General features: G+C 40.0%; 1 protein-coding gene across 2 annotated transcripts in view; it reads left to right on the top strand.

The window, feature by feature from the left end:
• Positions 1-13,046, top strand: part of LOC102418990 (cytosolic beta-glucosidase) — a 116,263-nt gene that overhangs the window by 42,265 nt on the left and 60,952 nt on the right. Inside the window, exons 3-4 of one of the 2 annotated variants that reach the window (XM_006093276.2) lie at positions 2,703-3,499; positions 4,232-4,355. The exons of the other annotated variant lie outside the window; for it this stretch is intronic. Coding sequence (XP_006093338.1) covers positions 2,703-3,499; positions 4,232-4,355 — 921 coding nt within the window. The remainder of the gene's footprint in view (positions 1-2,702; positions 3,500-4,231; positions 4,356-13,046) is intronic. 2 annotated transcript variants of the gene reach the window in all.

The following is a 13,046-nucleotide window of genomic DNA, read 5'->3' as shown; positions in this document are numbered from 1 at the left end:
TTTCTGACCCACTCTTCTGCCATCCACTCCTACTTCGCAGGACTCCTGTGGTTAGATTGGGCCTACCTGAACAATCGAAAAATCATTCCATCTCAAGATTCTTAACCTTAATCACATCTGCCAAGTCCCTTTTGCTATGTACTAGTAAAGTAACCCATTCACATGTTCCATGGACAACTTGGGGTAGGGTGGGGGTCATATTCTGACTACCCAGTGAGTAATGGCATTCAAGTGGGTCTTCCAAGGATGGAGTTGTTATCCATGATTCACATTATGTTCCAGTTTGCAAAATAAATGAGCCATTGTTTAAAATACCCACTTTTATAAACAGGCAGACAGCACATGACCTCGCATAGTTTGGCTTGTGCTTACCTCTCACCATTCTGATACCTCCTATGATGAGCTGTATGCTCTCCTCATACTGAACTTTCAGTTTCCAGAAAAATCCATATGCTTCTAAGAGAATAAACATGCAAACGACAATGGCCAGGCCATATTTGAGGATGAAATTCAGATCGACTATGAAGCCCAGGAAGGCAACTGGAGACTCTGCAGCAATCACCCTGGAAAAGTCAGAATTTGGTCAACAACTGCCAGCTTCTCTGTTTTTAGGCTCCCCTGACTCCTGTTTCCAATTCAGAATCAAGCAGAGATAGCCAAATATAGTCCCCAAACCAAGTGTTTAAGATGCCCCACGTCTGCCCTGTGCCAAAAACCTCTAATCAGCACGTACACAAAGGTCCCCCCTTTATCACTATAAAACTTTCCCTCTTCCCTGACAGCCTTTGAGTCTCTGCCAAATGCAAGTGCTGATGGCTGACTCCCTCGCTATAGCAAGCTCTGTTCATATTTGGGTTTTTTTGTTGTTGTTGTTTGTTTGTGTGTGTGAGTGTGTGTGTGTGCATGTGTTTTATTTCCATACCTCCTTTGTTCTTTTGACATTTGCTTTCCCCTTTTCTCTTCTTGGATCACCCTTTTCTTTTTGCCTTCTGGGTAACTTCCATTTATCCTTTGAATATCAGCTTAGAGGTCACTAATGACAATAATAATAATAATAATAATAATAATAATAAAATAGTTAGAATGCTGGCTAACCTATCCTAAGCCTTTATCTTATGCCAACAACAGTGCTAAGCATATTCACGTTTTCAACTCTTTAAACTCACATAGCAATTATTGAACTGGGTTTCTATTATTGTTCACATTTTACAGAAAGGGAAAGATAGTTCAGAAAGATGAAGTCACTTGCCAAGGTCACTGAGATAGTGCAGGAGTTGACATAGAATTTAGGTAGCTTGGCATCATGGTTCCCTTTTAAAACTGTCATGCTACATTGCTTTTAGAACAAATTTTCAAATGCTCTCAGTTTGCGATGGGTATTCTTTATCACTGGTTTCAATAGCATTCTGTACTTCGTCTTTAACTAGTAAGACTGTATTGTAATTGTTTATGAATTTATCTAGAGTCCCTACTAAATTATAAGCTCCCTGAGGACAAGGACAGTGTTTCATCTTACATCTATGTTTAAGTCCGGTATACAGTAGCTTCTCTATAAATGTGCATTTAAGAAATGCATAAATTAATGATTGACTGAAGGAAACACATACAAATGTCTATCTTGTTACTTTTTTAAAAAATTGGAGGATACTGTGTTAAAGGAAAGGGAAAGGGACCCTATTTCTAGGCAAACTATTAATGTAACACAATTCTAATATGAATTTATAATTATTGTCCAGGAAACAACCTTTCCAAAGCAAGGATAGCTTATCTCTTCTCAGTGTAGGCTACTTCCTTACTCTTATACTAAAATCACACAAAGTACTATCATCAGCCTCTCCTCCTATAGTCTTTTCAAGTTAAGAGTCATCATCAGTTTGGACCTGACATCATCTTGGCATTGGTTTCTGAGCATCTCTGACTTAATAACACCTCTGAGCTCTGCCACAATCCTGCAAGCTCACTTTCATCACATACCACACTGGAGAGTCAGCAGAAAGCCAGAGCCAGGGGTGGTGTGTATTCCTAAGGACTATGACATAATTTTAGAGCAGACACCCCAACCTAGCATTCCTTAAGGTCCTAACTGTCCTATACCCCACATTCTGGGACAGGTGCTGAGCCTTTGTTCATGCACAGTGCGCTTTTCTTCTTAGACTTTTGAGACTAATGGTTCTGGAGAAGCACTAAGGCAGTTACCTGGTTAAATTCTTTTACTTTATATTGATTACTATTGAGATTTACTCATTCACTCAAATATTTATTGAATATATCTACCAAATTTCCAGTATTATGCCAGGATTTGGGGAATCCAGAGGTAAAATAGACAAAGTTTTTGCTAACAGGGGGTTTGTATTCCAGTGCAGTTAAAAGGCAAATCTCACATATAAAAAATAAACATCTTAAGTCTGTAGCAATAACACAAAGTTATGTGATAGCAACTTGCCCAAATGTATCCCATTCAGAACACACATCTTCCACAATCATGTCACCCCATCACTCTCCCACTCCCTAATCGGCCAGGCCAGTCTTCCTTGGAATTCTTCCTGGTTCCTCTCAGCCTTTAATTGATTATATGTAGGAAGTAATAAACCTTATTTTGAACAAAAATTATTTAGAAAATATTCCTGATCATCTCTCTCTTAAAAGTTATTGCCAACATACTAAAAATAACTTTTCTTCTTATATATCTTCTTTTTTCCTAGGAATTGACTATTACAACAAGATGATTGATGATTTGTTAGCAAATCGGATTACGCCCATAGTGACTCTCTACCACTTTGATTTGCCGCAGACATTAGAAGACCAGGGAGGTTGGTTGTCAGACACAATCATCGAATCTTTTGATGAATATGCCCGGTTTTGCTTTAAGATGTTTGGGGATCGAGTCAAGCAGTGGATCACCATAAATGAGCCTAATATGTTTGCCCTGCTGGCATATGATTTGGGTGCATTTCCTCCTGGTGTACCTCACCTGGGAACTGGAGGCTATAAGGCAGCTCATAATTTGATTAAGGCCCATGCCAGAGCCTGGCACAGCTATGATTCCTTATTCCGAAAAGAGCAGAAGGGTCTGGTGTCCATAGCATTGTTCTGTGGCTGGGTGGAACCAGCGGATCCCAACTCAGTGTCTGACCAGGAAGCTGCTAAAAGAGCCTTAGCTTTCCACTTGGATTTCTTTGCGAAACCCATTTTTATTGATGGTGATTATCCAGAAGTTGTCAAGTCCCAGATCGCCTCCATGAGTAAAAAGCAAGGCTATCCATCATCAAGGCTTCCAGAATTTACAGAAGAAGAGAAGAGGATGATCAAAGGCACAGCTGATTTTTTTGCTGTGCAATATTATTCCAGTCGCCTAGTCAAGTACCGGGAGAACGATAAAGGAGAACAGGGTGTTCTCCGGGATGTGGAGATAGACATTTTTCCAGACCCAACTTGGATAAATGTGGATTGGGTCTATGTGGTGCCGTGGGGAATACGAAAACTACTGAAATACATTAAGGTAAATGCATATTGTTTGTGTCCATGAACACCCAAATATGTGAAGATGGGAAGTCAGGCCTATGTATATGTGTATACGTACCTGAAAAAGAATGATTGTAGGCAATAGCATATACACTCATTGGCCTGGAAAGAGAAGATTAGGAAATAAACTGGCGAGGGGTAACTGGCTGATAAAGGGCTTCAAAACCATGGTCAAAGTTAGGACTCACTGCTAAGTCACCTGTGGCCATAGGAATAGCTTGGGTAATGTTTTCAGGCTGGCGTCCTGGCTGTAATTATTAAAAGGCATTCTAAGGGTTGAAATAGCTGGATCCTTTTTGGGTCTCTGTTTTGCTGGATGGCATCCAGGTAGCTGAAATTAAAATGTCAACTTATCAGTTTTCTGGGCCCCTTCTCTGTGTAGGGGGGATAAAGAGTGTAGCTGTTGGTGGGACCAAAGGGTTAAGGAGCAGTGACAGTCAGCAGATGCTGATGGCAGAAAGATATTTCTGTCTTCCCATTATAACAGGAGTCATTTGACTGTCTTCATGCACATTTGCACAGTTTTGCTTTCCCATTGTTAGTCATAAAAGATCAGTGCGTGGAAAATTAAGTTAATAGGGTCAGTGCAATTTGCTGAAAACTAGTTTGGGGCTGGAGCTTGGAGAAGATAGAGGATAATGCACCTGACTTTATGAGCCATTTTTTTTCTACATCTGTTTGGAATAAAACTTCTGCTCTCTTGTTCCAGGATACGTATAATAACCCTGTAATTTACATCACCGAGAATGGGTTTCCCCAGGGTGACCCCACATCTCTTGATGACACTCAACGCTGGGAGTTTTTCAGACAGACATTTCAAGAACTGTTCAAAGGTACCATTTGAAATGATGAAAGATCAATTGTGCAAACTTATGTGCCTATTTGCATTCAGCAAAGACCAATGATGTTGAAAGCTGAAATTCATGTAAATCAGTGGAAAGCCGTGTAATTAAGAGAGAGGAGAAAAAGTATTTAGGAAAGAGCAGGGTGAGGATTTTGGCCTAGCTTCAACCTCCTAAAATTTAATCAAGTAAAAAGCGACTGTCTTCAGCATTTTGTGACTCCTGGGCGAAGGTGACATGAATAGGAGGAGTGGTGGCAGTTGGGAGAGAACATTAGTTATTACAAAAAGATTAGCATTGACCAACTAGAGCATGCTTATTTGCATATTTTAATATCCTACCTACCAAGAAATGAACTGATAGAATTTTTAAAGGAAAAAAAATTAATCATTTGTGTAATACATTTTAAAGTGGCATGAGACTTCAATCAACATGTTTCATTTAAGCTGTCATCAAGTAGCCCAGTTAGGGACTTTTTTTTTGTCCTATAGATTTTGTGATATTTGTTTCTAGACAATATTATTATTCTGGTAATTTCTTTCCATCATGGAATTCTTTTCATATTTGAAAACAAATGTGAAGTAGTAATCTTTAACTGATAACACACATTTCTAAACTGTGATCCCACCCCCTTTTAGCTACCATTTGGAACACTATTGCTTTATAAATTTAATTTCTCTTCCCTATAGAGGAATCGTATCATAGCAACAAAATCCAATGCAAGATGAGACTTTCAATATCTTTTTTTCTTTTAGCATGTTAGGCATTCCTTCTCTCCCATCATTCTATTTGAAAAGTCCTGAAATGATTCTTTCAAAAATTAATTAGTAATATACTGGAAGCAGCCAGAAGGAATTCTGGAAAGTAACACAAACTGCTTTCTTTCTAAAACCTAAAATATGTTGACTTGGTCCCTCACTCAGGTCTGGACTTTATTGGCAGAGTGCAATTGGATTCCTACAATTTAACCCAAGCAATCTAATCTATTTGTCTTACACAGAAAACATATTCTTCCTCTAGGTGGGAATTCACATTCTGATCAGAAAGGGGAATCTCTCATTTTTTTCTTCTTCCTACTTTTCCCTGTTAATGGGCCCATTTATACTTAATCCATTGATGTTCCCAGCTTCATCCTGAGAGACAAGTAGGCTAGTTACTACCAGGCAGATTTATGGGTGATGCAGGGGCCACAAATGACTTGTCCAAAATTGTTCTGTGTATTTTTGGGAAAGAGGGAAAAACAGGAATTGGCGGTTTTCATCTCCAGCTTAGATGTTTAGTGCTAACCATGTAAGGTCTTTCAATTGCTCTTTAAAATAGTGTTGGGTACTTTACACAGTCCCTGAGATCTGATAAAATCTCAGTGATGAAACCCCAAAATTAAAACAAACGAAGCAATTTCTTCACTGATACAGCTCCTAGAGCAGTTGAAACTAAAGAGAAAATGAACAAATGGGACTACATCAAAATAAAAAGCTTCTGCACAACAAAAGAAACCATCAACAAAACAACAAGAAAACCCACTGCATGGGAAAACATATTTGCCAACGTCATATCTGATAAGGGCCTAATCTCCAAAATTTATAGGGAACTCTTACAACTTAAGAAAAAGAAGATAAACAATCCAATCAAAAAATGGGCAAAGGATCTAAATAGACACCTTTCAAAAGAGGACATTCAGAAAGCCAAGAGACATATGAAAACATGCTCAAAGTCACTAATCATCCGAGAAATGCAAATCAAAACAACAATGAGGTACCATCTCACACCTGTCAGAATGGCTATCATCAACAAATCAACAAACAACAAGTGCTGGAGAGGATGTGGAGAAAAAGGAACACTTGTGCACTGCTGGTGGGAATGCAGACTGGTGCAGCCACTATGGAAGACAGTATGGAGTTTCCTCAAAAAACTGGAAATGGAACTCCCATTTGACCCTGTGATCCCACTTCTAGGAATTTATCCCAAGAAACCAGAAACACCAATCAGAAAGGATATATGCACCCATATGTTCATAGCAGCACAATTCACCATAGCTAAGATCTGGAAACAGCCTAAATGCCCATCAGTAGATGAATGGATTAGAAAACTGTGGTACATCTACACAATGGAATACTATGCTGCTGTAAGAAAGAAGGTACTCTTACCATTTGCAACGGCATGGATGGAGCTGGAGAGCATTATGCTAAGTGAAATAAGCCAGTCAATGAAGGAAAAATACCACATGATCTCAGTCATTCATGGATAATAAAGACCATTATAAACTTTTGAACAATAATAGATACAGAGGCAGAGCTGCCTCACACAGATTGTCAAACTGCAGCGGGAAGGCCGGGGAGGGTTGGGGGGCAGGAGGGAGGGGGTTAAGAGATCAACTGAAGGGCTTGTATGCATGCATATGAGCATAACCAATGGACATAAGACACTGGGGGGTAGGGGAAGCCGGGGTATTGTCAAGGGCGGGGGGGAAAAAAGGACACATATGTAATACTCTTTGTAATGCTTTAAGCAATAAAAAAAAAGGAAAAAAATAAAAATAAAAAATAAATAAATAAAACAAATGAAGACCAAAAATAATTGAAAATTGAAAGCAAGAGTGGAAAATGTGAGTTGGGTTTCTGAAGGACAGGAGAATGGAATAGGGTTAGGGAACAAACTTCTGTTTTCAACTTGTTGATTTTATATTTTGTTTAAATTGATCGACAAAGTACTGTGCACTGAAAACATTGATTGTTCAGAGCATCTATGTTCTCTGATTTTCAACATTAGATGATCTATATTCATCGTAATTAACACATAATGCTGTATTTATTTGGCTTTTTAAAAATATCACTTTCAAAAAGTACAGAATTCTACATATTGACAGTAAACTCATACATATGTGTATATATTCTGGACTGGGTGTAGTAATAGCTATTTTTCATATATTGTTGCAGTGGACACCAATTATTTCATCTGTCACAAAACTCTTTTCTTGTAACTAATCCTCTTTCTTCTATGAAATACCCACCTTCCCCATCCTCAGGCTTACCCATAGGGACAGCCATGTAAGTAGAATAAAATACTGCTCCTTGTCAACAGATAATTGATTGGTCTAGATGTAGGCACATGGCATGAGCTGGGCCAATCCCATTTCTTCCCTTGGACCAATCAGTTTGCTTGTTTTTTTCGCTTGAGTTGGTGGGGGATGTAACATTGGAGGCCACTGGTGGCCATGTCCTGCCTCTTCAGTTTATGAGCAATGGGAAGGACTGCAGATGCCTCAGGGGAAGTGGCCACAGAAAATGAAGAGAAATTCATGATGGCACTTGGGCCTCTAGTTCCAGTGTTTCCTCAACCCAGCTGTGTATATGTTCTTGAGGTACATTACTTTTATTTTTAATTATGTGCTCTTTCTGCTTCACCTGATTCTGATTGGGTTTCTATCACTTGGAACAAAATGAGTCTTAATTGACTCCATCTCATTTCCTTTTCAAAAGTTATGCGAGGTCACTGCTCCTACTTTAAAGATGAGAAAACTGAGTTTCAAAAAGGCTAAGTCATTTGCTCAAGATCACAAAGTTACTGGGTAATTTTTGCTGGAAGAAGGTAGGATGTGAGCATTATTAGTAGTAGTACTGCTACTATTTAGGTGTTTGATAAGGTCTGCTTTCTGACTCAGAGAGCTTGTTGTCCCACCACACAGAACCTTTTGCTCACCTTTGGCGCTCTTTGCTGACGTGGAGTCTTTGAGAGTGCTCCATGCTGCCTCTACATGAGCTGTTAGGTCCTGTGACCTTGGACAGAGCTCAGACATCCCCTATCCTGCCTGCTATCACAGGAGTAGAGCTTTGCTTACTAATGGAATTCCAGAGATTCCTTGGAGGTAGCACTGATGATCTTGATTGCTGAGTACTTTCTTAGTAAAAAGCACACCATCAGCAGTTCAAAATAATAACAGGCCAACGAAGACATTCGTGGGAATTGCTGCAGGTGAGAACCCACCAGAACCCAGGGAGTCAGATGGATGATGGCTTTGTGATTTCCATGAACAAATCCTTCTCTTCAGCATCGCGCATATGGACAGGCACATAACGACACTATAGTTGGATCAATGGCATCCGCTTAGAGGTCTTACTGATCTCTCCAGGTAAAATCCCCAGCAGTTAATTGGGGAGTAAAAAGTAAGATAATGCTTCTGTCTCCTTTCGGGAAAAGAAAAGAGTAAAATGTCATTTCACAGAGGGGAGGAAAGGAAGTCAGCTAATGTCTTTTTAATTGTTACATTATTTAAATGCCTTTAAATAGGCTGTGTTTTAATTAGTGTAGATATAGATAAGAGTAAAGCAAAACAGTGAAGACACCAAAAACTTGAAATAACACACGACTAGGCTTGCATTCCAGCTCTGCTAAATATTCAATGAGAGGCATTAGGCAAATTGTTCACCCTCCCAAACTCTTACTTAGTTCATCTATAAAAATGGGATAACACTTCCCCTGGTGTGGTAGTTGTAAAGGCTTCATTTAATGAGCTATTGTGGAACCTCCCCCTAGCAATTGCCTGACACATTGTAGGCCCTCTACCAATGGTAATAATTATTTTTACAAAATGTGCATTCTTAAGAATATATTTATCACCTCGTTATTTTAAAAATGTCATTCTAAGACATTTTTTTTAACTCACCCCACCACCAAGTCTCTAAAAGTTACAGCAGAATATTCCTCCTGTCGACATGTTTCTCTGTCATTCTTTCTGGGGAAGCTCTGAATGAGTGTTGTAACATTGATGGTTGAGTCCTGTGGAGGAGGAAGCAGCAACCACCTCCCTTCCTTCATTATTTCCATCAGAGAGGTCGCCAGATTAGGTGACAATCACGTCATTGACAGCAGAAACAACTGTCAGGCACCTGGGTAGCTGGATGGCTCTGCCACGTGAATTTCTGTGGAAGTTCAGGAAGCAGTGATCTTCAGAGTTTAAGTTTTCTCAAAACATAGGAATCTTCATTCTCTCCTTAATATACACCAGTCCTTGCTGGTCTAGAGCAAGCAGCAGGTGTAAGTCCATACGTACACACATGAAAATGGGTACCTTACTAATCTGAGTGTTATGGGGAGGCAAGAAGTGGGTGAAGGTTATTCCCAATACGCTGGCAAGACCAAATTCTCCCCAAGGGGATTCAAGCCTGTGTTCAGCCTGCCTCACACCTCCCTAGCAGCCACCTGCTTTTCTCTTGGCTCATGATCTTTCCTCACCTTGGAATGCCACAATCTCTGCCTTCTGCCTGGCCCAATCCTGCTGTTTGGAATACATGAACTTGGTTCTTGTATGGGTTTAGAATCTGTTTTGCCTATTATGAGCTCAATAATTTTGGCAAAATTCTTTACCAGACAACACTTCAGCCATCTAATCTTTAAAATGGGGATAAGAAGTCCATCCACCTTCTAAGGAGTGGCAAAAAAAGGGAATAAGATAATGCTTATAAAGCCTAAACACAGAGTCTGGCGCATTAGGCAAGATTAAGGTTTTGTTGTTGTTTTTGTTTGTGTTTTGGGAGGTGCCCTATAAACCCTCTTGGAGTTGGAGCTGTGTCTTTTTCATAATTCTATGTTCAGTCCTGAGCATCATTTCTGTCAGATGGTAGGTGTTCTCCACATGCTTGTTGAATTTGGTTGTGTCTATCTGAGAAGAGTTAGTCAACGGATAATGAGAAATAAATGATTAAATGATTGGGAACTGTATTTTCTTTCCCTAAAGAAATATAGCCCACACAGGGGGAAAAAAAAGCAGCCTTCTGGAAAGTTTGTGAGCAAGCCCAACTTTCCAGTCGGATCCGCGCCTGACTTAGCACAGCGGTAGATGACTGCAGAGAAGGTTTGTTAATGACCAGCTTTTGGCTTTTAATGACAAAACCCCTCAGCAAGATGTCATCAAAGTTATTGAAGACTTCACTGGAAGTGTTGAAGCTGATGCATGGCAACAAGAAGGTTATAAATCTTGCAGCTTGGGTATACCACCAGGACAAGATGCTGAGCACAGACTCGCCCTGCTGTTGTCTGTCAGCGTTCTCCTCCCCTTTCCGCTTCTCCTTCCCATGGAGAGAGGTAACGGAGAAATCCATCCATTTCCCAACGTAGTGCAGACCTGGCAGCCACCTGCCTATGTCAATTTCAGATCACAGAGGCCCACTTAACTGGACAAAATGTGTTAAACACCCGTGTTTTTCTAAATGTGCATGTAAGAATTCTGAGAATTAAGGGAAGATCTCAAAGGTTAATGCATTGACCTTTTAGAAAAACCAACCAATTAAAAATCCATTGCAAGCTCAGAATAGAGACCCAAGTACCTGAATATTGATGCCCACTCTATACTTATTGTTTTATTGCTTCTCAAAGTGCATCTTTGTCAGCTTAGCCTCTGTGAAGCAGTTCATCTCATAGCTCATGGATGCTTGCAGCTTAGGGTACGTGGAGGGGGATGTTGGAGTTACAGTGGGGCCTTGACTTACGAGTGTCCTGACTAACGAGTTTTTCGAGATATGAGCCGTCTCTCAGCCGATTTTTTGCTTTGAGCTGCGAGCTAAAATTCGGGTTCTGAGCCAGCTTCAGATACCCCACCCCTAGTTGGCGCAGCGAACGTCACAGGGAATGCCACAACATCAGCCCAGCATCACGTGTCTCACTCATTCACTGTTGATTTGACATACGAGTAATTTGAGTTACGAGCTCCGTCACGGAACGAATTAAACTCGTAAGTCAAGGCCCCACTGTACTTTGTACTGTTGCCCCTGGCTGGAATGGGTGGCCTCCAGCAAAGAGGAGTCAATGTCAGAACAGAGAAGGAAGAATAAGATTCGAAGGCTGCGCACGAGAATTGTTAGTGCGTACTAGTTTACAGATTGTGGGATTTGAGGTCATGAAGAAAACACTTTCCAATGTATTTGTGTTTCACAAAACTACGCACTCACATCACACAGGAGCTCAGACAGCCAGCGATTAGAGAGCTCACCTGGAGCAGATATGCCAGATGACCTTCCTGATTTCTTCTCCTGTACTTCCATTCAGAGGCATATTTACCTTTGCCTTCCGTTGCCCAAATGAAGCATGGTGGAGTAGGAAGTCTGCAGGACTTGGAGAGTGAAGCCAGGGACTAAGTCCGTGTTCTAGGGGTGAGCCTTTGGATAAGTTATCCTGACAGCTGTCTGAAGGTCAACTCCATCACCTGTTGAATGGGACTAATGCTAATTGCTATTCTGCCTAACCCAAAGTCAGTTGTGAAAATACAGTGAGAGAATTTATGTATGTGTATGCTCTGAACACCTTCAAATGTTAAATGTTATTTTCATATTTACTAAATACCTTTAAGTTTATTCTCTCTGCCCAAAATACATGATCTGGACCTCAGTGTTGCAAATTATTCTTTCAACATCTACAATCCTCAAATTCTATGTGTGTGTTTTTCTGCACGTTTCTCAACTGCTAGGACAGAATGTTCAATTTAGGGGTCTTAGAGGATGTGTACTATAATCAGGTGATTGGTGCAGCACAATTAGATTAGATAAGCACACACACACATACACACACACACACTCATTGTTGTTGAGCTGCTTCACCAGGCTCATCCAGGTGGGACGCATATTAATATGATCAGGGACAGACCATTTAGCAGGCACACCCTCTTAGAGACCTAGATCCTGGTGCCCTGGTTTCCTGGGAACAGGCTTTATGGAGTTGCCCATGTGAGAAGCAGCTCTTGCACATGTCAGAGAATCTGCCTGGTGCTTTCTGATTGGAAACCATTCTTCAGCTTCTCTTTCCATTGTGCTCTAATACGTAAGCTGTGTCCCTGCAGATGGACATTCCTTTGGGCTTCTCTGAGGGGATCATTATTTAAGGTCCCCCATCACCCCAAGCCCAGTGAATTGCACGATGACTATAAACATTTTAAAAAATTTCAGATCATTCAAAATGTGCCCTCCATTTTTAATGACAGTCTGTCAGGAGTGTTTGTGTGACAGAGTGGCAAACAGACCTCAGTTTTGTTTTTATAACTTAAAAGAGGACTGTAAAATAATTGAACTATTGTTTATCTGAAGGAAAGCTACTTTTCCAAAATGAAGAGTAGACTTCATTTTGTCAAAAAGGGAAAAAAGAGGAAGAATTTGATAATGATTTTTTAAATTAAATATAATTTACATGTAACATTTTTTAAGTTTAAGGTGTGCATGTTTATTTATATATTGCAATATAATTATTACACTACTGTTAGCAAGCACCTCTATTTATCACATTACATAATTATCATTTCTTGTCTGTAGTGGGAACAATTAAGATCTAGTCTCTTAGCAACATTGAGGTTTAGAATACAGTATTGTTGACTGTAATCAGCATGGTGTGCATTAGTTCTCTAGTACTTGATGATCTATTAGTTCTTGGTTTGTATGCTTAGATGACATATCCCTAATCCCCACCCCTACACCCCACCCCTGCCTCTAGTTACCACCATTCTACTCTGTTTCTAGGAGTTTGGCTTTTTTTTTAAGACTCCACATATAAGTGATATCATACAGTATTTGTTGTTCTCTGACTTATTTCTCTTAGCATAATGACCTAAATGCCCATTATGTTGTCTCAAATGACAATACTTCTTTTTCTCAAAGCAGAATAATATTCCATTGTGTGTGTTTGTGTGTGTGTGTGTATATA

This window comes from Myotis lucifugus, unplaced genomic scaffold, assembly GCF_000147115.1.
Source record: "Myotis lucifugus unplaced genomic scaffold, Myoluc2.0 scaffold_112, whole genome shotgun sequence".
In the NCBI taxonomy this organism is placed as follows: Eukaryota; Metazoa; Chordata; class Mammalia; order Chiroptera; family Vespertilionidae; genus Myotis; species Myotis lucifugus.
Note: the sequence above shows the minus strand (reverse complement) of the source record. Positions and strands in the feature narration are given on the sequence as shown.